This window comes from Aphis gossypii, chromosome X (genome assembly GCF_020184175.1).
Source record: "Aphis gossypii isolate Hap1 chromosome X, ASM2018417v2, whole genome shotgun sequence".
In the NCBI taxonomy this organism is placed as follows: domain Eukaryota; kingdom Metazoa; phylum Arthropoda; class Insecta; order Hemiptera; family Aphididae; genus Aphis; species Aphis gossypii.
Genome location: NC_065533.1, coordinates 20,072,886 through 20,098,637, shown reverse-complemented (window position 1 = coordinate 20,098,637; position 25,752 = coordinate 20,072,886). Strand labels below are relative to the sequence as shown.

The window sequence follows — 25,752 nt, the reverse complement described above, 5'->3', positions numbered from 1 at the left end:
TATTATTAATCTGTAGTATTAAAAATATAACTTATAAACTCAAACTACTAATTGAAAATAATATTGCAGTTTTACACAATTTAAACACTATCTTTATTTTACCGTTATTCATTATATTTGCAATACAATATTTTATATTTATAGGTGATTATATTTATTTTTTTTTAATTCAAAATAAACTTAGCTACACAATTTTTTTACGTAATATCTTAATCTTGAAGTATAATGAAACTTATAAAAACGATTATTTTCCTATAATACACTTTGCTCATTACCAACGTATAATCATTATGATTTATTAACATCACATTATTAAAATGTTATTCGTTATATTTTCTAATATGTTGGTAGAGCATTAATTCTTTTTATCAATGATATTTAATAAAAATAAATACCAGTCTGTAAATATAAACACTGAAATTTTAAAATTACACCTCTATAATAATAGTTATCACAAATAACAATAAACAGTAACAGTAATACGTTAAACTTAAGTAATTTTACTAATGATTACTAACTGGCCATATTATCTCAAAAATAATAAAAAAATAAAATATAACTCAAAAAGTGTGAATTAAAAAATTTAGAAAATGGTAATTTTTTCAAATGAGATTTTAACAATTTTTGGTTTGGTAAAACCAGCTGAATCGAATGTTACGTGATCATGACTAGCGGATAATTATAGTTATTTCAAATTAACTCTTGATAGATGGAGAAAATACATAAGAGTTATGCGGTTGATATGTAGTTTTTAAATGTTATTATGATACTATCTTGTTTCTGAAGTACATTTTTTAAATTTTTTAAACATATTTATAGACTTATAGTTATAAATAATTATAATATTGCTCAAGAAATGAATACAAGACCGTGATGTACCTATTTCGCCTATATAAAACGCCGTGTTACCATAATAACTGAAACGCAATAAATTAATATTGTTAAGATAAATTCCTAATGTAATAATAATTATAGTGATACCAATTATAACCAACAGTATCTACAAAAAATGGGTAGAGGTTGCGTCAAATATGTGGATATGTAATTGATTGGTATTTAATATTTACTGTTTTTGAACCTAACGTTATACCATCGAAAGTTTTATAATACATTTTTAAGTATTAATTTCCAAAGTTATTTTTAAATATTAATATAGATATGTACATAACTTCATAGCGTTCTTTGTACACAATCGACAATTATCGTATGGTTCTAAGAGAGAAATCTAAGAAATGGTTATCTACTTAAAATATTTATCTCAGACAACATGCCTTTTAAAGAAAATCAAGAAAATCACTTTTGCTAAATAACTAGAAAGTAATTGAAAATAACTGAAAAACACTTACGTTATAATATATTATATAGATAATTGAGTATATGAAGTGGCAATTTAATTACGTATTAATTAAGTTTCAAAAATATACAAATAATAATATAGTTATAATTGGTAGTAATACAATGTGTTTAAAAGTATCTAGACTATATTATTATATAGGATATCATTCCATTGACGAACTTTCATTATTGACATTCAAAAATTATTAAACATGACCTAAATATAATATATCAAACAAACTATACAACTGTAAACAAACTATAAAAAAAAATCACTTTTTATAAATATTTCAAATACCTACCTAACGTGTAAGGTTCATATTAAAATTTCCATTCCACAAGTTCATAACGTACATATTCTAAGAATGTTTTACGTACCCAAATGTATTTTAAAACACGCGTTCATATAACTAAAATCAAATATCGTAATATTATATTTTATAACAATAATTCGATACTAGATTATAAAATGTATTTTTAATTACATGGCACATTATTTTAAAACCGTTGAATAATCGAATTCCGACTACTTTTTATCTACATATTTTAGTATCCAAGTTCATACTTACTTACTTACGCACGCACGCACGACGATAATACATAAATATTTCATCGCAAAAATTACCATAGAAAGAGGTCATGTCCGTTTTAATTAATTTCAAAGGAAACGCAGAAAAACATGATATACTTGTCTATACTCAATCAAAATAACATGAATATCTAATATTTAAAATTGCATTTTATTAAAAATTTTAATTTGAAAACAAAAATGTAATATTTTATAAAATAATAATAACATGATGATTGTTGTGAATTAATTTTACTGATTTTTTTGTGCACCCGCTTTGATTAAAACGTTATTCGTTTTATAATTTTACATAGGAATCATTATAATATTTCAATTTAATTTAGTTTATCTATTTCGACGTTGAATGTCATTTTGTATAAACGTTTAGCGAACGTCCACGCGTGTATATCGACCGTTTCACACGAACGATGACGGTCGTACAAATTTCGCATCGCAATCAGTTGCGAAACGTAAACGACTATATTATACTGTCGGGAAATCCGGAAGCGGCCTAAATACCGGTACGATGTGGTGATATAATAATATACTAGAGACGGATACGAAACCCTCCGAATGGTATCCGCCGCTCTATGACTGTCTCCAGAGACCCGGTCAGTTGAATGATTATTGTAATATTATAATTAGAACTAGGAATGTACTGCCCTAGAAATAGTTTTTTATGATCTAAAAATGCAATGCATCTATTAAATTCATTTTATATGATTATTTTATTTTTTATAATAATTTTCAAACAAACAGTTATATTTACTTTTTTTTAAAAAAAATTGCATGATTACCTACACAATTTCAAGTAAAAATTCGGAAAAAAGAATTATTTTTATTTAATTTTCTGACGCTAGCTTAAGTTTTACCTGTCATATTTATCTATAGATTTTGACGTTGACGGACAGACTGACAAAAAAAAAAAATGTATGAATTCATAAATATTATTTCAGCTACATCACTCCACTCCTATCGATGACATTGAAATGACATGACAAAATTTGATTTACGAGTATTTGCTCCAAACTTTTAAAATACTTTTTATAAGACCAATAAATTGGTACATTTATTGTTTTTGTGAATTTTATCGTAAAAAACGATTCTAACCTAGTAGAACATAGTTAAGTTGGTAAAATGTCTTAACTTCAAAGTCGTCGCTGAAAAATCCAAAAAAATATATCACAGTGTAAGTGGTGCTAGTCGTACGGTCACATGTTGTATTAAATGCAGCCAGGATCACCTTGCTCGTAGAATGTAATTAGTCGTATGAGTAGCTGGAAAAATGTGTTCTATATTTCAACGAATACCTCACCAAGTATAAAAACTAAAGACATAAAGTCTTATAGAAAATTACAACTAATCCACGATGATAAACGTTTTGTTCTTTCTTTCAAACAGTTAAGAAAAAACGTTTCTTAAGGTTTCCGCAACCAAGGATTTATGTTTATATGTTCAAACTCAGTCCAAAATTAAAAACATATGCAGAAGTTGCTTCAAACAAAAATTAAACTCAGAAATCATTTTCACCGTGTCACATTAATTAATTTCAAACACAATTTTAATTATCAATCATCTAATATTTCTTTTCTTTTCTTCTAAATAGCCATAAATATTATATCCTCCTAATCTATTTATTTATCTATAGTATATTCATGGTTAAGATTTACAGACTAATAAGTATATTCGTTTATTTTTTATAATTACTTATCAGTATAACAATCATTTATAATCTTGCATATTAATAACTACAACAATTCCAATCGTTCACAAAGTTTTATTGATCTATATATAATATATTATATAATGCACTTTATTTATGGATCTGTTATAATTTTAGTAATAAAAATAATAAATAATAAATTTAGAAAATATTGAGTTCTTGCTAATAGTTCCACTAATACAAAATTATACACAAATTACTTTTGTAAAGGAATTTAGTTTATTGGAAATAAAGAAATAAAAATGTAATAATTTTTTAATTAATTGTTATAATTGGTGAAAAATATCTTTTAAATATTTTATCATAAAATACTCACTGATTTATTCTTATTTGCTAATACTATATACAGATACATAGCACACGCACTTTTAATTAAATTAGTTTTGCAATGTTAAAAAAAAAATTTTCTTTAACATTTTAAATTACTTTTTATTCCGTTCTACTATCAAGTAAATTCCTCTTCACCAAAGTTGTCCTGTTCTTTTTTATTTATTTTATATTGTTATTGTATTAATTTTTACAGACTGTAAATATCTCCTTTTTTCAATAAATAAATAATAAATATTAGTAAGTTTTATTAATAAATTAAAACAAATTTATCTGAAACTTATTAACTTATTAACGAGTTACAATAATGCTCATGTTTGCAATACTTGTAGTTTATATATAGAAATGACAAAAATGTTCAGACGTAATTTGCCTATGTCATTTATTTATGCTGTTTCGTGATTAAATATAGATTTTTAAGTTGTCGCAAGTTTCTCGCTCTTATCGATTTAGGACGTGAATAGTATACTTACGGTGAATTATTGCAAATTTGAAACAAACTGTGAAATCATTATTAGGTACGAATAAATACATTGACCTCGACCTCAAGTCTTAATAAGTCTCTTTAATATCACACGTGTAGAAACTTGTAAATATAAAACACTGTCGACCACTGCCAATTTATCTTTATGAGTTCTTTTTTTATTAATCTCAAGCTTGAAAACATTAATACAGTGTATCGCCGTGTGTTTGTTCTAGTGACATTTTTCAAAAAGATTTTTTTTTTTATTGTCATTAGTAATAAATGTAACTAAATGTATTAGTTATACCATAGGAGTTATGATTCTGGAGAAATTTTCGATTTTAGTATTTGCCAACGTATTGTTTGGCTATTTTTACTAAAAAAACGTTATTCATTTACGTTCAAAGTCGGGGATTCGAAGTCTCGGAATCGGAAAGAATGTAGAAAATCATATATTATTGACACATTTACTATTGTTACAGTATATTATTAAAGTAGCAGAGTGGAGAGAATGTACGAGGACAGATATGGCGATACATTCCTTATATTATGCAGACAGTGTGCGACCTGCAGCACCATCGTTCGACGAAAACAAATAACCTACGTACAATAATCATTGATACGACCTGAGATCAAAAACTCTACGGTGTTTATCTTTTCTCCGCGACTTCTTAGTTTCGGTTGAGCCTAGTCACCTAGAGGAGTATATTATTGAAATGACGGAGAGCGTCGTCGACGGTGGCGTTGACTCTCTACGGGCCTCACCATTCTACGGTTTAACCGACGATCCGAGAAACGTTTCCCCTCCGGACCCGACCAGTATTGGTTCATAGCTGTTCGATCGTCTCCGATCGCGTCTATACTCGTTCAAGACGTTCGCATAATACAAAACAATAATATATCGCATCGATTTTTTTTTTTTTGAGCAACACGGAAACCCGTGGCAAAATTCAATTCAAAATAGCTTACACGATACCCGAACGCCGCAAATTTATTGGATGATAAATACCCGATCGTTTTCAAAATTATATATTAGGTATTTATGATTTACTGTCTGAGAGTGATCCAAAAGAATATTCCATCGAGTGGAATTAATTCTATAACGAACTTCCAATCGATTTTCTATAAGTGTTTGTTTCAAAACTTTCCTCCGTAATTTCCTTTTGAAGCGAAATATATTTAATATTAATAATACGCTTTTCACTGAATCCGTAAAAATTCTCCAACTATTCGGCATCCATACGCTGTTTCTGAAGTTATCATCTTGCGTACAACAATGATAACAATTCATTTGAATTAATTTAATCTTTTATATTCCTGACAGAATAATTAACAATGTACCATAGTCATTTAACCACAGTAAAATACTATGATAATAATAACAATTATATAATATCATATTAAACTAATGTAAAATTCATTAAAATGTATTATTATGATAGTTCTTGTTTGATTCAAAACATAAAGGCCGCTAAATAAATTTTAAATATTATTTCATTACGTAATTAGACATGAATTTTAACCAAATTATATTATGGTTGCAATAAACTTTTTTATTGACTTACTAAATGTTAAACACATATTTTTAATCTCGTAAAACCGTAATTTACTTTTACTTAGCTATATAATATCATAATATATTATAATACATCAAAAAAACTATAAAACAAACGCATTTTATGTCATAAATTATTTAAACACACAAATGTGTTGTACATGTATACTACTCACATTTCTTTTTATGTCATATATTTTAATATGGTTGGTTTCATAACTAGAATAACGTTCACACTTGGTCAATTAACAATAAATTTAATTTAAAAAACAATATGTTTTGTTTGAAAGTATATATATATTATTATATATGTAACAGTAAAACGTTTTTAAATAGTATTTGCAAACAGAATACAAACAGTTATATAACTGGGAGTTGGACATTCTTTACGTTTCACTCACCTCGACACAATCCAGTATTGTATTATTATTTTACGTTTCTAAACCACCATAAATCATCACATTTCAAAAAGTATTTTAAGTGGAATTTTAGTTCACCAAAAATAAGTCAAGATTTTTTTTAAACAGGGTGAACTGAAATTATCTTTACAAATTCATTAAACATATTGTAAGGACAAAATAAACTCCCGTAACCATAGTACCTCCCATATGATTTGATTAATTTTCTTTTTTCATTAATAAGTATATAATATGTTAATTAATTTTACAATTATAATATGTGCTATAGAAAATACTTAACATGAGTTACTCGATAACAGAGGAAACCTAGTAGCTACACTTCATATTGAATAAAACATTCATGAATATATAAATACGTTTTATCAGGGCAATATTGTGTAATTGTAAGAATTAAATTGGAACGTGATTTAAATTACTAATATAAATTGAATTTTATCAAAAAATCAAATTTTTCAATATTAATTTCAATTTGGTATATAATGTCCACAAAAAAAAATATGATTTAATGTATTCATATTATTTGAATGTTAACTTAAATAATAATCATAATATTTATTTGAAATAAATTATTGTATGTAATACACCTACTAACATTATAATAATATAGTACCTCTTTTAATGGAGTGAAGATTCATAAATATGATTTAGGCACATATACCGTACTCGTTTTTGTTCTGTGTTAGATATCATTAGAAGCAAAAGAATACAACTACAGTAAAATATTTCATTACTGAAATGTTCTTTTTGAGGAATTGTATTTTTTTACTTATACATTTCTCGAACAATGAATAATTGTTTTGTTTTTATTTTTTTTTTTCTTAGTTTATCTCTACTGTCCTCTTCTTGAATAATTAAAAACGAATTGTTAAAACTTAGAAATAAACAACTACAAAATAATATACAGTATGACACACCAAACAACACAACACTATATTTTCCTTTAGTTTATGTTTTTCCAAATGAAAATTATATTTTTATTGTAAATTGATAGAAATAATAGAATAATTATTAAATTATTATATGCATTTAGTATAATAATAAATTATTAACTGATTTAGAATATATGTGAGAGCTATGATATTTTTGAAATTTTACTAAAATATACAACCATTTAGTATAAATATATAAAGAAATTCTGCTAAAATTTTATAATTTATAAACATTTTCTGAGTAGAATTAATAGTAGACAAAATATTAGTTTGTATATTATAAGTAATTTTTATATATTGTATATTTAAATGCTTCATTATTTTTTTTAAATAACGTACTTAGCATTTATTATAAAAAATACGGTTCTTAAAAAAAAAATTAAGCTTGTATTGCCACAAATACACTACTTAAATACTATAAAATATAAATCATTTATAATATATCAATATTTTTATAGTGCCATGGCTTTTAAGTATACTTAAAAATTAAAAATGTCAAAAACCTGAATTTGAATAAATACATTACTAAAGTTTATAAGAAGATTTAGCATAATTTATAAAGCATCCTGTGTACAGTGATAGGCAAAATTCATCACTTTGTGAATTTCAGATTCAAAATAAGTATACTAAATTTAAAAGAAAAAACATAAAGTACATTTAATTATAAATTTATTGGGAAATTCGGTTTTAATAAAAAATAATTGCATAATTATTCATACATAATATATGTATAAACTATGATACATACTAAACACATAATCACTTTTCATTTAAAAATTAATTATATTACATTTATCAAGAATTTTAAAAACATTTTTCCCATAAAAAAAATACAAGTTTTTCAAGTACCTATTGTATCATTCCTCTTCGTCCGATTCGACCATTGAATTATTCCCACAAATAAAAATAACTTCTCACTAATTCTGATGATTATGTTTGTATTATATTTAATAAATAACTAATAAATTTTAGAGCAGTTTAAAAAAAATGTATTATTTATTATAAAATGTGTATAAATTGTGAGTATCTCGCTTTTGAACAGTTTGATAGCCGAATGAAGTACATAGTACACAATTTAAACTCACCAGTTCGAAGTTTGTGTATGATACTATTATACATTTTAAACTACACAGTTCACCCGAAGCAATGCTATGTACATTAGTAAAAATTTATTGATTTTCACAAGTAAATTAAATTCGTATACGAATACACTATATTATACTCTGTGTGTATTGTAGATATGAAATATATAATAATCATATTACTTTAGCGTACCCATTTACGTAGGTTCTTATTATCAGTCGAAATGTACGCACATAATATTTTTACATCATTGAGATATTTTTTTAGCTATATCGCGCATACACTACGATCAGATTACATCTATATAATACATATATACGCATAGGGTGATGGCAGTATGTTCATCCACTTTTTTTTCTTCAATATTGCAATTATTTTATCTGATTCTTGAAATGTTTGAATATATTTAAAGACCATATAATTTTTGAGATTTTTCGTTCTACTCGAGAAATGTTCTGTGGTGATATAAACTTCTGTATCACAAATAAAAATCCTCCCCTCCCTCTTTCATATTGAAAATGCTGATAATTTTTCTGAAAATGTTTACCTATCATAATCAACATCTTGTAGTTCTTGAGTTATCCCACTTTTTGTACAAATGGTAATAGTTTGGAATACGTGTAGTGACAACGGACTATATAGTTATTTGAAAATATTGGTAATTAATATCAATCTGTGAACATTCATGAAAAAACTATTTGAAGTGTTTTTATTCTTTCCATAAATATTTAATTGGAAAACTACTCGATTACATTTTGAGTTAGATTCATTGAAATTAAAAAAAAAAAAAAAACAACCAGTAAAAAGTATAGTTTTCATTTGAAAAACAGAAATTATTTTTTAGAATACATTTGGAAAATTTGATAATTTTATTTTAAACTGAATCTGTATTACTCGCAAATATCATCCCGCACATTCATACACAATTGTATACATATATTTTGATATATTTTGTATTTAATCATGCTAAATAATAACTGTCCTGTACAACAGTTGTGACTCATTATATTATACACAAACAAAAACAAATGTACATTGTACATGTAACCATTATTACAATATGAATTTATACAAATACTTATTTTTCTATAATAATATATTATCAATTATGTAGGTATGTAGAACGTTATTGCACATCCGAAACACAAAAAATACTAATTAGATCGATTTCAATTACGTATTTTCAGCGATTTGCTCCTCATCATAGATACCCTCTCTCCTCACTCTAAGCCAACGATCGGCGTCCAAAATCTAACTTGTGTAGATGAAGGGAAAATTTTTATGAAAAATTAAAATAAAAAAATTCTCAAATGAGGTTTTTTTTATTTAACGTATTACACCCTTCTACCCTCTATTTTTTAAAGGGAATAGCAGTAACTCTGGGAGGTATTAGAATCTCCGTATTCGACCAACAGTCAGTTTTTGTATATTCATCTGCTTTTCAACTTTTCAAAAGAATTAATCTTTTTTTTCTTTTTATTATATTCTTCTTCTATATTGAAACATAGGGCATTCAAATACAAAGCTACAAAATAATTACATCTTTCTACCATACAATTATATAAAGAAGTAAATAATTACGAATTTATTGATTATTATCGTCATTGTTTTTTTTTTTTTTTTTTTTGATATGGTACATTTATTTATTTATAATATTGTAAACCTATGAGACGATTTAAAAAATAAATTATAATAATAATAAAAAAGTATATTAATCAATATTGTATTATATTGTTAAGAAGTATTAAACACAATTAACAACGTTTACATGTCCATTCCATTGACTTGTTTTCATCGTATACGCTATAACATCTGTTTCATATATATTGCATTTAAACAGACTATTTTAGTGTAAACACTTCGAAAAACTTTTAGGTATATTATGGTCGAAATACTTTCAATTCCGGTTCACCATACGAATTCGTTAAACCTTTTTCTTACTTTTTAAAAAAATTATATAAAAACTGTATTAAAAACCATTCTTATGGTGTGGCAATTCCATAGTTGTTCACGTAATATAGGTACGCGTGACGAAAGTGCTCAACACGACTTACTTTAATATCGCATCCAAATGGTGGAGAATTTCACAAAAATAAAACAATTGAAGAGCGTCAACGCGTATTATTTATTTATCATGCAACAACCGTGTACACGAAAACGCGTCCAACGGCGTAATGAATTTAAAATGCGTAAGGGTTTCGAGGACCTAAGGAGAAAGTCTTGTACACCGCGCCAACGGAAGCTGTGTCGAAATGGACAAAAAACAGTAATGCAAGTGTGTAACATAAAACTTTTTGTGAGGGGGTTATGATACCAAGAGGGACGACAGCAACAATGACGCTTAGAATCGGTAAATGCGAAGGGAGAGCACGCACTGTTCTAACGGGTTTTTAAAAGGTTACATTCGACCCTTACGCCGAACGCTTCATCGTTTTTAAATATTACATACGACGTGCAAGAGAAAAAAAAAATTATAAATAAAAAATTTCATTTTTATTACACGTCTATAGCCGTAAAAGTGGACATTTTCCTATTGTTCAAGTGCATGGGAATCGATTATTTATAGCTAATTCATACTGTATATAGTGATGTTGTTCAACACTTTTCGACCAAAAGGAAATGGTTTTTTTTATTATTATTATTTTTGTTGTTTTTATTGTGAATTCAATGTCCAAGCTCTATTATTGTTTGACCGTCAATTGAATTACATTATTAATTAGTAGGCTCATTGCAAATTGATCTGCACGATGAATAGAATGTAACATTTAAAACGCGTATCAATTGAATTTAAATGTTTTATTCCAGCATCCGTGGTAAATCTAACACCCTTACTACTAAACAATAAACGTTTAATTGCACACTAATAATATTGTACGTTTTGCAAAATTCAGAGCTTATTATAATCTGCAAAAACGAATAAATACAAATTTCTGTGAATTGATGATGAATAAAATATATATTATTTTAAAACTCTTGAAAACGAAATAATCTTATTTTGTATATATAAAAAAAAAAAAAATAAAGAACACTTATTACAGTAATTATGGACATTATTTTAGAATTATATTTTATAATCCGATTGAGCCTCGATATGACTACAAAAGAAACTACTGATTTTAGAATGATTTTATCTCATTGAAAAAACTGTTTTTTAAAGTGTGTAACTGATTCTATCAAATATAATTTTCCGTATCGTTTGATAAAGCACAGTAACTTTACTTGATTGTAACTTACTGAAATTTATTAACAAAATTACAAGTCCAAAATCAATCAACTAAAAGTTTTGAAATTTAATTTCTCACTTTATTTTTATCATGTTATTCTGAACAATAAAATTATAATTATAATTATAATTATGTTAAATATTTTCATTTTCACTTAATATAATATACTATTTTGGATTTTTAATTAAAAACGAAAATGATCATTGAAATTTAAATTAATTTTCTATTAAATTTAAAAACAACACCGCTCGGAATCGTTTTTTTTAGAATGATGTGATACTAATCGGTTTCAAAGGTAATGAAAAAAATGGTATACAATTGTAACATCCTCTTTTGTAGTACCTACACTCGTCCTGAGTGACCAAGCCAAGGTGCGAAAAATGTTCGCTTTTTTAAATTAAAATTACTGAAAATATATACACGATCATTAGGTATGATTAAAATCGCGATAAGTTACATAAAATAACATAAATTATTTATTATGTAACATTAATTATACTGGAAAAATTAAATTAAAAAAAAAAAAAAAATGATAACCATCTTAGACTCGTTAACCACTTTAATATCGTGTTCAGTGTATTACCGTGATTATGGTGAAAAATGAATACAAACTGTATACATTACCATGGTTGTACCACAACGGTTGAAATACGTTTGACTTTTGAAATATCACACCTATTTATGATAACGAAAACCAGATGGATTTAATTTAATTTTGTAAATATCGTTGATTCGTTATTATTTGCAACACGAGAAGTTAAATAAAACATTTCTGTTCACCAATAATGTCGACGCATCATTGTCAGCTTCTTATTAAACTAAAATATACGAATAGGTTTATTATAGTTATAGTAAAATACTCACAACCGCATTGCGTTTTGAGGGTTTTGTTTCTTAATACATATTTTATTTTATTTCCAGTACCTTTACTATAAGATTGTAAATACTGTACTTTATTTTAAGATTCCATTAGGTAAGACAATTTTGTATGTCAAGTCGTCATATTATATTTATTGCCAAAAATTTATTTAAATTTACCAACTAAGTTATACCATATTGTAACTATATAAAGAATTTAATACATTATTATATAATAAATGTATATTTATTTTGTTTTATTATTAATATTATACGAACGAAAATAACTGAACATTGTACATTTTTCACATAATTTTCTGAAATAAATATATTATATTAATATTTTCAAAGTCAATCATTTGTGTGTCAATACCGAAATGAATTATTTAAAATTATATAAATGACGATGATAATAACATAATATAATTATTATTATTGAATGGGAAACATCGAAGTGAAATAAAAGCGAACTTATTTCGGAGAGACCTCGCGTTTTGCATCCCTAGTTTTTAGTGATAACTAAGCTTAAGGGTTAAAAAGAAAAAGAGAATCTCATTTTGCTTTTTTCCATTTCAGAAAGCTTACACACGCTATATACCTACTCTTGCCTGGTTAATATAAAAAGGCTTTTCTCTTTGAATACTTCAATATGCAGTGGTGTGCGTATACAAGACTAGCAACTTATATTGACTGTGGCATGGATAAACGACCGATTTAAATATCATTTTTTTTTTCTTTCGTTTGAACGGTCTTGGTGTGCGCCAAAGTAAGGGAACCATTACGAGATAAAATGTCGAAGGATATGTCATGGGAATCGGTTGCACATTTGATCACTGCTCGTGCCGTCCCCGTGGGAGACCTAAAGATATTATTTGGCCTTATATTTATACACTACATTTAATCTCATGCAAAATTCAAAACTGTGGAAAAGTAATTTTTGTCGTTTCGTTTGAAAATTCGACAAGGCGGTAAATTATTTATACATTTCTTATTCGTATGATGTTCTTTGGTGAAAAAAACAAATTAATGTATTATTAATAGAAATGCATGAATTAATTTAAAATTTAAAAACTCGTGTGAAATGAGAACTACTAAACAACATCGGTATTATAATATTATATTTAGATAATTATTATTACTTCAATATGTGCGAGATTAAACTATTGAGTGATTATTTATGGCTAGGCTAATATTAAGCGTGCAGTTAAATAAATATTCAATGCAAGAAAAATGTTATGCACATTGCACATACTATACAAATGTCATACTGGATCGTGAAATATTTTTTTAATGTTATAATATTTTTCAATACAAATATTATAAAAAAAATAGTTATTATTATTTATACTCGTATTTATTGAATTATTGAAGTTCAATAAGTTGATTATAATTTTTCTACGCAAGCCCTATTAGTGTTTTGTCAAAATTACGGACTAGTGCTTTTATTATTTTTTTTAATATTTATTAAATGTACAAAAAACGTTCTTGAATCTTCATTACTAAATATATTTTTTGTTTATTTAACAAAAAAAATTTATGAGAAAACTTATTTCAAATGTCTAGTAATAACTCGTCAATAGTTAAAAATGTTATTGATATACTATGTTTTTAATTACACTAATGTGTTTCAGTAAATAAAACGGATCAAAGTAAATTTACTAAACATTATACAAAAATATTTATTTATTTTTCTTGAAATTAGATCAATGGAAGAACACATTTTGTCAGGCGTATAGCCTATTACCGTTCATGAATCGATTTTATTATTGATTGTCATAATTTTCTTTTGTTTACAGAATTGGACAATGCCGATTTGTATGTACCAGTTGATCCTAACAAGATTCCCAAGTTCTTGAACAAGCCAAGCACATACCAAGTCGTTACCAAAGATACAATTGTTTTACCATGCGAAGTATATAATCCGGGTAAGCTTTAGTATTTATTTATACTTAAATATTCAAGTGCATTCTATAACCTAATAGTGTTTTGTATCACCTACCTGGCATGGTCATATCCAAGAAAAAAAACTTTCAAAACAATCGCTCGTTTAAAAATACAATAATAAACTACTAACATATATGAATAACTAAGTCATTTAATGTATTCGCTATACGATAAATCCTAGCGTTTGAATAATTTATGATTGTTGACGAATATTATGATAATTTTGATCGTCATGACTCATACTTGGACACGAAGAAAAATCTTAAGACCTAATGGAGCAAAGAAGTTATACGTTTTAAAATAATTATGTGTAATTTTCTTCGGAAGAAAGTTTTTAGACCACTAAAAGTGTTTTAAAAGTTTTTATACAGTTCTCTATCGATAGGAAAGTGAACACTAATAAAAATAAAAATAAAAAGTAAATAGAACTTAACATTTTTCATAATTACAAAATTAATAGTTTTGAAAAAGTTTGTGAAAAAATCGGGCATGTACTTATATTTTAGGTAAAATCATTTAACTTCTTATGTGAGATTTTACAGAATACAGAGTATACTTAAATTTTAATATAATGGTAGATACTTATTGAATACTCATTATGGCACTTATGAAATTGAAAAATGTGTAAACGTATACAATAAAATTCATGAATAACATGAATATTTAATGTACGATTTATTATTCCTTATTTTTCTATATTTTTATCGTATTATCGTAATGAAAAATAAATCACTACAACAATAACGTAATATTTCTGTTAGATATAAATATATATTCTTTATTTGCTTTAGAATAAATATAAAATCAGCTCCCGGGAATTCTTACTATAAGAAAAATTAAAAAAAAATTATAAAATGATGCTTCTTAAACATGTATTTTTCTAATATAATTCCTTACTTAATCACGTCATAATGTACCCATGATAACAGTTATTTGACGTACATAAATTTATTGTCAATTTGTATCGCTGTATTAAATTAACGTTTACTAGCTCAATAATCATCAATGTAAATAAAAACATTTTTTTTTTTGTGGGTCAACTAATCCAAACAATTTTTAAAACAATACTTTATCGACCGAATGCATGTTGTAAGAACCATTATGTTAATTAATTAACGTGCTATTAATTAATAATTATATCTTTTAAAATCCTGTGAAAATGTTGAATTATTTACATTTAATATGTATTATTATCATCGTATATTATATTCATTACGATTTTCAGTAAATGAAACAATTTAAACCCCTATAGTGCATTTAATATTGATATAGAAATTTAATTTGACGGTCATTTCGAATGAAACGCGTTCAGCAATTTAATGCGATTGCACTAACGTGGCGGGTGGATGATTCTCAAAACAATTTAATTGAAAATTTATATGAGTTTGTCGTCGTATATTTCGCAAGAGAATCTCCTAAAACCGTTTGCATACTAACTTAGTTTCGTCCGTCCACGCTTGTATCCGACCGTGTCGCCAGTGTTGACCAGATGATATTGTTTAGACTATAACTTCGATTCATAATAGAAGAAGTTTGAGGACTTATCGACTTAAGTCCGATGTGCATAATATTTATAGATTCGTTTGACAGCGGGTTTCAACATTAAGATCGGAACACGGGTTGTGAAATAAATGTCTTGAAACGAGAAAAATTATATGATATATTATTATCGCCCTAGTAGTTTTGTCTAAAATATTTGTACTTACACCGTTATTCATAATCATAATCGTGTATTATTTTTCACCCCGCCCATTGTACGTTTTCAAAATAAAACAATTTCACGACCATATTGTATTTTGTCAATAAATCTCGCCGTGTCTGATCATACCAGTATTAAGTCGAAGTCTTGACACGAAGCAGCAATAATTCTCAACTTTGGAAATAACTACACATTTTTATAAGATCTCCGAAATTAAAACTAAATTGTAAACTTGAACGTAAATATTATAATATATTATTATTATATAAGGTTAAATCTTTTTGTTGTAAAATTTGTCTTATTGACTTATGTTATATTAGATCTTTAAAATTTAGTATAAATTATTATAAATCAATCGTTAATTTATCAACTAGTTGTTATTTTAATTTTAAAACTATAATAATCATAACAATTTGTTACAACTTTTTAGCGCTAAAATTACCAAAACGTAATAATAGGGGGTCACGACTTCAAAATGATTGATAATATTGTTGGCATAAAAAGTAAAAAGAAGGTAGGCATACTAAAAAGGGTATACTAGGTTGGCACTATAAAAATTTCACCTAAATGTTTTTCATTATTATCGCACCCCTGCAGTTTCACTAATATATAGCATAGTATTATTATAAATATTCACAGAACGTTGCAACGAGTTCGTTTTCAATGTCATCGTTTATTTTAATTTTTTTTTTATGCGCAATTATCTTTGGTTTGAAAGTTCGTACATTTGACAATGTTTACTTGTATTTGATGCTATTATTTATTTATAGCTTATACAGCGTTGCAAATCTTGCTTGGTTCTTTTGTTCTTATTGTCTTTGATTCGATGCCGTGGCATACAGGACTATTGACGATATTTACTTTTGGTAACTAAATATTTGTCGAAAATCGACAGAACCATAGAGTTTATTGTTATCAAACGATGGTATAAAAGGTAATGCAATCAAAATATAATACGGCTAAGAAACAAAACATATGTATTATAACCTATAGGTATGTCGGCGAGGTGATAACAAAATATATTACAATTGTACGATATATTATATATTTATAATTTTCTGAGCATGGTTTTGAATTAGCAGTAGGTACATATTTTATACAAACAGTGATTCACCAAGTATGCTCACCCCCATTTTTTGCTAATACATTTATTCAAAATTTAGTTTTAAAATTTTTAATAATACCTACTTAAGTGCCATATTTTCAAATTATCGAGCTTTTTTTTATACTTAAGGAGTATTCTTATGAAATACAAACTTCTGTTTTCTTTAAATGAAATTCCAATTTTTTTTTATTTAAATTATTTCGCGTACAGATAGTTGGATTGAAAATGCTGATTTACCAAATTCTATTTTAAATGTATTTCAAAATACGAACGAGTAGCATTTCAGTTATTAAAATATTGATTCTACGAAAAATAGCCCTTAAAAATAGTTGTACAAAAATATAAAATAAATGTAATATCGGATCCAGTGTTTATTGTACTTGGATAATTTTTACAAAACAAACAATATGTTGATAGATTAATATTAATTACTAATTTTTTCAAATCACCATACATCTTTTATATCTTTTTATATCCGATTATCCTCAGTACACATAATTATTAAAAACTACTCATTTGAACTTTGATACATCAGCATTATTTTCAAATTCTAAAAATAGGATTTTGAATAACTGTTTTATAAAAAAAAAAAATGGGGGATTGAACATTCTTGGCAAATAATCCTGTATACATATTGGAAAATACGTTGATTAATGCAGTAGTAAACACCTAGCTTGTAAGTTCATCGCTATAAATAGTTATTTCTCAAACATACCTTAACGCGGTTACTTTGATATAACATAATATTGCCCACGCACTATAGCTATAATACAGTGGCGAAACGTCTGCGGTCTTTGAGTAGAGCTTGTTTTTGGTTTCTCATAATAGCCCAAATCAATAACTTAATATTAGCTCTAATTGTAAATCGTATTAACTGAAAACGTTTCATTTAAATAACTACGAATTTTACTATATTTTTTACACTGCAGGTGGGTGGATTGAGTTCAGATGATTTACTGGTTATTTCAGGTTTGTTTTGTCTCTGCAGCAGACTGCTGCGCTATCGTATTTTTTGTCTACAACCGCCCTGCAGTCGTACGAAAATAAAACGGTAGGCACGATTTTGTTAAGCTTTTCGTCTAGTCCATTATCGCCGATGAACAGAGTATAGGTATGTTTCTCGCGTTCGACCGCTGCTGGAGCTATTTGGCGAACATTGTAAATTCTCGGCAGGTCGCACGCCGCACAATAAAGACTGTTTACCGTCGGCGGTAATGGATAGTGGATACACCGCCGCCACAACCGCGTCGGCCGTATTATTATTATTAACATTCGCTCGTTCCTATACCAACCTACTTTATATTAACATTATTATTATTATTATTATTAGTATTATCGTATTATTTATTTTTATCGCTACGGCGGACAATATATAATTCGGTTTCACTCGCACCCGCGCTGATTACGGCCCGTGAGCTGTTACAGCAATAATAACGCCGGAGGCTGGGCCTGTACGCCCGTCATTAAATTATTATTATTATTATTATTATTGTCTTCTGTTTCTGCGATAGGATTCGTTTCTTGATAACCGAAAATCATTTCTAATGGTTAATCTACTAGCTGGATTTTGCGTAGCTATCACGCGCCACACGGGCAACCCTTAATATCACACCGCGAATGCGATCGTGGTCTTATACGTATTTGATTATATTATTATTACGATTATACTGCAATAGAATTTTGGCGTTGTGTCGTTAGCTTTTTTTCCTACCATAAATGTGAAGCTTTATGCTATATCATTATGAAATATCCTTCAACGTACCCCAACTCCGATGTAAAATAAATACACGAATCGTGATATTTACTTTTTATTTTTGCTCTAACGTTATTTTTTACAAGATGCGTTCTACACGCACATACTTATACATTCTCGTGGAATACTCGAAAAGTGGTAAAAAAGCATGCGATGTTGTACAACATAGCGCCAGGAAAAAAAGTCTTTTCCTTTTCCGTTAGTGCGTATACTTGTTACTTCTTGCTTACAACAAGTTCATAACAGCTTTTTTTTTTTTTGTAGATATCGGTAACTTTTCTCTATAATGGTCATACACGTTATAATGCTTTATTCATCCCCTTTTAGAATAAAGTAAATATCGAGTGCGCCCACTGGGGCTACCGCTGCGCTCTGTTGTGATACATCCCAGTAAAGATGGTCATAACAACAATATAATATTATTATATATTATAATATCACTAGTCGTACACGGTAGGATGGGGTAGGTATCGTGAAGAAAAGCTCATAGGTTGGCGAAGGCGATTGAATGGATGATTTTCCTTTTCCTTTTCTTTTTTGCGTCAGACAACCGTACGTCGTACCATATACTCTGTATTGCGGTACTATGATTCGGCATATTATTGTTTAGGGTTTATTACAGCAGTTTATTGGCCGCTCGCCACGCCAGTCCGTACGTATAATATAACAACATACTCGTAAGCCATATTTTTTTTTTTTTTTGTTTGTTTTCAAGACAACATCGCGCAGTCTGTAATAAATAACGACAAAACGAAACGTCTTATCATTTTGGCCGAACGCATAAAAATAATACATTCATATAATGTACATTATAATGGTGTGTGAAATGCGCTTCGTAATGGGACCGAAATATATATACTAATTGAAAACGGTATCGAGACCGGACAAACGAAAATATACGCGTGTCCAAGGTTGATGGTTTTTCTCCAGTCCGAGTACGTCGGCGTTAAGTCTATATAATATAGTGTGAGCGAGCCCCGTCACCCACACCGGCCCAGTAGCGTCATTAACGCGATAGGGAGAAAAAAACTTGCGGACTTTCTGGCCTCTCGAGGTATCGCCGACCCTGCTTTGCAGCCGCTGTCGTATATCATTTCATTAATAGGCACCGAACACGCGATATCGTTTAAAAGTATTAGGTAAGCGTGTAAATCTTTCCCGTTGTATAATAATAATAATAATACGACCGAGTTCGTTTAGCCACCGACACGCCGTGCGCTCGGTCCTCAGTCAGACCGACGACGACGGCTGTAAAACAATTCTGCTCCTGTAATGATAATGTAACGTGCCAGCCGCGGTGGTGGTGCTCTTAATGAAATTAAAACCACCGTGAGAATGGTTTTTTATTTATTTTTTTTCTTGCCTTTGAGATACGCATTTAATAATATCATTGTACGCACGTCGCCGTGGACATTATTATTATTATTATCGTTATCCGAGACCGGGTTTTGTTAAGCTATATCGCTCCTCGAGTCCGTGTTTTTTGCGTTTTCTTCTCTCTCTCTATCTGGGTCCGGATATGCTTCGACCTACTGCTTCTTGGTTTACGAGACGCGTGCCGCGTCATTATAATTTATAATACAACAATGTAATAATAAGCGCTAAATTAAATCCGTAAGCGAAACACCAAAGGCCGTTCGAAATAGGAGGAACACGATATTTCCTGGAAAGGGTCGCTTGTATAATGTATAATATATATATAATATATACTTCGCCTTATATTATTATCCACTCTAATTGACCGGTTCCGGTGTTCGCTATATAAAATTATATCTATACCTGAACATAAATTACAACTACTGTAGTTACGATTGATGGTAAAGCTATTAGGTGCCGTCGGAAAAGTATAACTCAATTTGAACGTCTATAGAAAAAACAAATTCGATAACATCTTAGCTGCTAACGTAATGACATTATATGCGATAATAATTATTAATTAACACGAAACGTATTTTTAAAACGGTCGATTTTTTTTATTGTTTATATTAATAATTTGCGAGATACTTTTGAATACTCAGTGCTCGAGTAGGTAGGTACTGTAAATTAATAATTATTTTACTTTTTTGTTTATTCGATACCTAATTATCAATTATGCTACACATACTTTGTTAATATTGTTCATGTAAAACACATTGTCAGTTATATTTAAAATCATTTTGAAAATATAAAGAAAAACCTGCAACTTAGAATTTCAATATTTTACGATTTCGTGGATATTCATTATTTTCACATACAATTATTAATTTTCAATTATTACCTATAGTGATTCTTGGTCATTTGCTATTAATTAAATATTTCAATCAGATATTATTTGAACGCTGTAAGTAATAGGTATTTACTTTTATTTTTAGAGATTAGAATAATAAATAATAATTGATGAAACACTATTTAATTATTAGCATAAAAGTTTCATATTACCAGATATACCACATATGTCGTATAAATTTGTAGGATTTTAATTTTAATTTGGTTTCGTATACACTAAGAAATTCTTATAAATGTTACCAGAAAAAATGTTTGAAATAGTTTTTTTTTCATTAACCTTACATAGCACACTATATTAATATAAAATCTATTAGAACTTTAAAAAAAAAAAAAAATTCCTAGAAATATTTTTCACATCTAATATTACACGAGTGTTTAAAATACCTGAAAACTCTATTTTGTTAATCTTTGTTCGAATTTTACTGTAATTTGAGATAAAATATACTTATAGTTCCTACAATATACATATATATATGGAAAAAGAAAATTATTTTCATTTAGACAATTTAAATAATCGAATTTAAAAATGTGAAAAAGCGGGCATTCCTTACACGAAGTGTATGTAATATTTATATTTAACTGTTTGGGGCGTGGCATTTTTTTGAGTGGTCCATACGAGTAGCAGCAAATGTTTTATCATAATTAAATTTGAAATTGAATATTATCGTGTCTGAAAGATGATTCCTAGCAATATTTATTACACATATCGTGTTTAAAAAAAAAAAAAAAAAATGTATTTATAAAAGTCCTTTTCATTTATTTTACTATACAGAGAGAGTATAGTATTTTTATATCAAATAACATTTAAATTAATAATAACATTACCATTGTTGTTTTTATTCATTAAATGTATATGCGATATTATTATGTTTCGATAATTCAATTTTTAAATATAGATGCTTTCAACATTTTAAATATCAAAAATTGTTATGATAATGATTGAACTTGGCATTACATGAGATTAAAATGTCTATTTAATTTATTTCAAATAACAAATTACAATAATAATCTTCGTTATGAACTAAAAAATAGACTTCACGTCTATATATAAGCTTCTTGAATAAATATGATATTCTTAATCCATATATTTGTTCTAAAATGAATATAAATTAAAATGGGCCTATATCATCCTTATAATTAATTAACTAACCTAACTAATTTATTTTCGTTATAAACCGTGTGGTTTTTACAAAATAATGAGAATAATATTATATCAATGCTTCAGCGCTTTTAAAATACCTGTTTCTGTAATGTGTCTATAGAATTAACTGGAATTTATATTATAATATAAGCTTTAAATTACTAATTGATTGAATATAAAATCAATGGAAAAGTAACAGAGTACATAAATATAAAATACAGATACAGTCGATCACTGACCGGATGTGCAATCGTGTCATTATTTAAAATGCATTTATATTCTATGCGGTAAATTGATTTTACTTTCAGACGTAATAACTTTACTAATAAGTAAGATACATTTTGAATTCAATTTGTTCGCATGATGTAATATTATAAAAAATGAGTTTATATATTAAATTTTAAAAGAAGTTACACAAAACCAAACGTTATGTGAACAATAAAAAAAACCATAAAGTAGTGCTATATGAAAAAAAAAACATATGTGTATAGATAAACTATTCGATAATATAAGTAAAATAGATAAATACTATAATATTATATAATACAATTGGAAAATCAATACACTTTTCTTACTGAAAATATGAATTCTTCATTTAAACAATAATAAATTCTAATTTGGCTTTTCACGAACGTCAATAAGCACAACATTTAAAAAATGTTTCATTTTTTGATTTACCTATTTTTATTGTTAAAAAATTCAAAGATAACTTTAAGATATCTAGAGAAACTTTTTGGTATTTTTAAAGAAAATAGTACAACTGTAGCGTATATAAAAGACAAATTAAGGAGTATAATATGTATTGGCGCGTATTAATGAAATGCTTTATGCATGATCAAGAAGTATTTGTAGCCCGTATCCTTTGAAATACATACGAAATCCAGATGAATAAGTTGGTCATAAAGAACAACGTGATTACCGTGTATTAGTGCTAGTGTGCATCTTGGGGGTCGATGAATTTAAGAATGGACGATATTATGAGCTACAACTTATTGATCACGAGTATAACGGTAATCTAAGATATCTGAAACAATGCAAGACTTACAGAGTTGGCTGCATAGTGCGTAATTGCAATCCCATCGTCTGACAAATGTCCCGTAACTGAAGTCTATTGTCCAATAAGATTAAAACGGTTTTTTTCTTTTTCTAGTCAGAATTAGAACAGATCAATGCACTTTCCAGTTGTATTATTTTCATGGACCTAAATAGATAGACGCTATCTTCAAAAATATACCTACTGCTGGTTGAAAACATTTTCAATAAGAATATACGTACGTTTGCGTGTAGGCTATTTACTATAAAAAACCTAAAGACTTATTCGTGTATAAATTATAAGTGTTGGTTTTACGCACGTCAATAAGAACAGTTCAATTAATGATGGCTTTTGTAATTATAAATTATTTTTTCAAATAAACTATAGAGATCAAAAGTAGAACTTTTATATTTTAAAGTAAAGCGATGAAAATATTAATTTTAACAATTATGTACTTATATTTATTATTTAATATTATAATTATTTTTATTTTATATACGAGTATAAAGATATAATAATATATTCATATGTGTTATTAAAATTAAATTTAAAAAAAAAACTATATTTCTTTGAATTTTGTAAAAAATATACAATAATATTTTTTCATTCAATAATTTGGATAGATTACTTAAAAATAATAAATATATAACCAATGATAATGGTTTCTATGATTTAATTACTACAAAATGCTAATCAGAGGAGCCATTAAATCAGAGGGTGTTTTAACTTTTAAACTCATAATATCATATAACCATTTATGTTCTTACTTAGAAATACTAAAAAATACAATATTTTAATTTTTGATTACTAAAATATTTACTACTCAAGATTTTAATGCAGAACAAATTTAAACATTTTAATTACTTCGATGTTTTAAATTAAAATTTAAAAATCATTCAATTCTTATTTTACTTTATTTTTGTTGTGAACACGCTATTATTGTAATGAGTACTATTGTAGTTCTACAATTAAAATAAATAATTTATCGTGTAAATTTTAAAAATTATAATTATAATATTGGACAAAGCAGTATACATTATAATTATTTTATAAAATCGAATTTTAGAAGAGAAAAAATAAAAATTATTTAAACAATTTTTTCTTTATTTTCTGTTTATCAACTGATACTATATTTTAGTTTTAAATCTTCGCTTTAAAATTAGTTGTACGTGAAAACCACTGAAACATGGACTTGCTCTCATTTCAAAAACCATGTAGTACAATGAAGGAGGTTGTTTTATTTGTAATTCTCGTTTTCAGCAGAATGCTTCATTATTCTGGACTGTCGAGTTTCTCCATTTCGAAACATCGGACAAAAAGCAATTAATCAGCTTGACAGGGGCAATTTTTATAAACATCATTCTATACATCTTTGTAATTGTATAAGATTAGGTCTAGACGGCATAGGTTAATCTTTGCGTTACAATTTGCTATTTTTAAAAATGATCATGAATAGTATTGAATTTTAATGATAGCACCAAAATCTGTATACAACCTACAACTCCTTTTGGTTAACGTGAGGATTACAGTAATGTAGGTACTCTAAAACATTATTGATTTAGGGCGTAACATCCTATTTTAACACACGTGTCATACAGTGAAATTATTTGCCAAGAACCGTATATTTAGTAGTTATTCATCTAATATATTTCCGTTTTAAACAAAAATCAAATCCTTTGGTAGATATTTTTCAAATTTGTTTTATTATGAAATATCATGAGAGTTGACGAATGGCTGTTGATAGTTGCTTATGAATTAATACCTACCTGATTTTGCTGAAATCAATTAACCGCAGCTACAGTTTGGTTTTGAATAACCAATTACATAAGATTATTATTTTTTTATACTTACAATATACTATGCGATAAGTTTAAATGTATTATTTTATGGACATTGAATGGTTAACTGTTAATTATTAAAATGTCTAAATATAAATAGTTATATTATAATGGAATCGTAATGGGTTGCATAACTTTGCCGTTCTTTGGATTGGTTAGTTTAATTTGCAGCAGCGAAATGAACATTTCGCGTTTTCATTCATTTAAACTCTACTGTATTGAATAGGGTTTAGAAATGTTAATGTACTCTATTATGGGTCCTTGGATAATTTGTAGTTATGCAGTGATCCAGATATAACTATTTGATGGTTGACATTTTATATTATTAAAATATCACTTATTATAAACATAGTGTACCATACATTTAAAATTGTACAATATAATATTGTACCACTCTACATATTATTATAGTAGTACGATTTTTTTTATTAATTATACTTAAAAATTTATATTTTAATAAAATACCTACGGATAACAAGCACATAGTTTT

The 25,752-nt window shown here is 27.1% G+C and overlaps 1 protein-coding gene and 1 long non-coding RNA gene across 2 annotated transcripts in view; one reads left to right on the top strand and one right to left on the bottom strand.

The window, feature by feature from the left end:
* The window catches only part of LOC114129640 (limbic system-associated membrane protein-like), a 516,827-nt gene that overhangs the window by 409,585 nt on the left and 81,490 nt on the right, over positions 1–25,752 (top strand). The window contains exon 2 of the mRNA XM_027994441.2: positions 14,281–14,409. Coding sequence (XP_027850242.2) covers positions 14,281–14,409 — 129 coding nt within the window. The remainder of the gene's footprint in view (positions 1–14,280; positions 14,410–25,752) is intronic.
* LOC126551588 (uncharacterized) lies at positions 16,678–18,515 on the bottom strand. The gene is made up of 3 exons (XR_007605513.1): positions 18,190–18,515; positions 17,948–18,106; positions 16,678–16,997 (listed from the first exon to the last, which is right to left on the bottom strand). It is a non-coding gene; the product is annotated as an uncharacterized LOC126551588 (long non-coding RNA).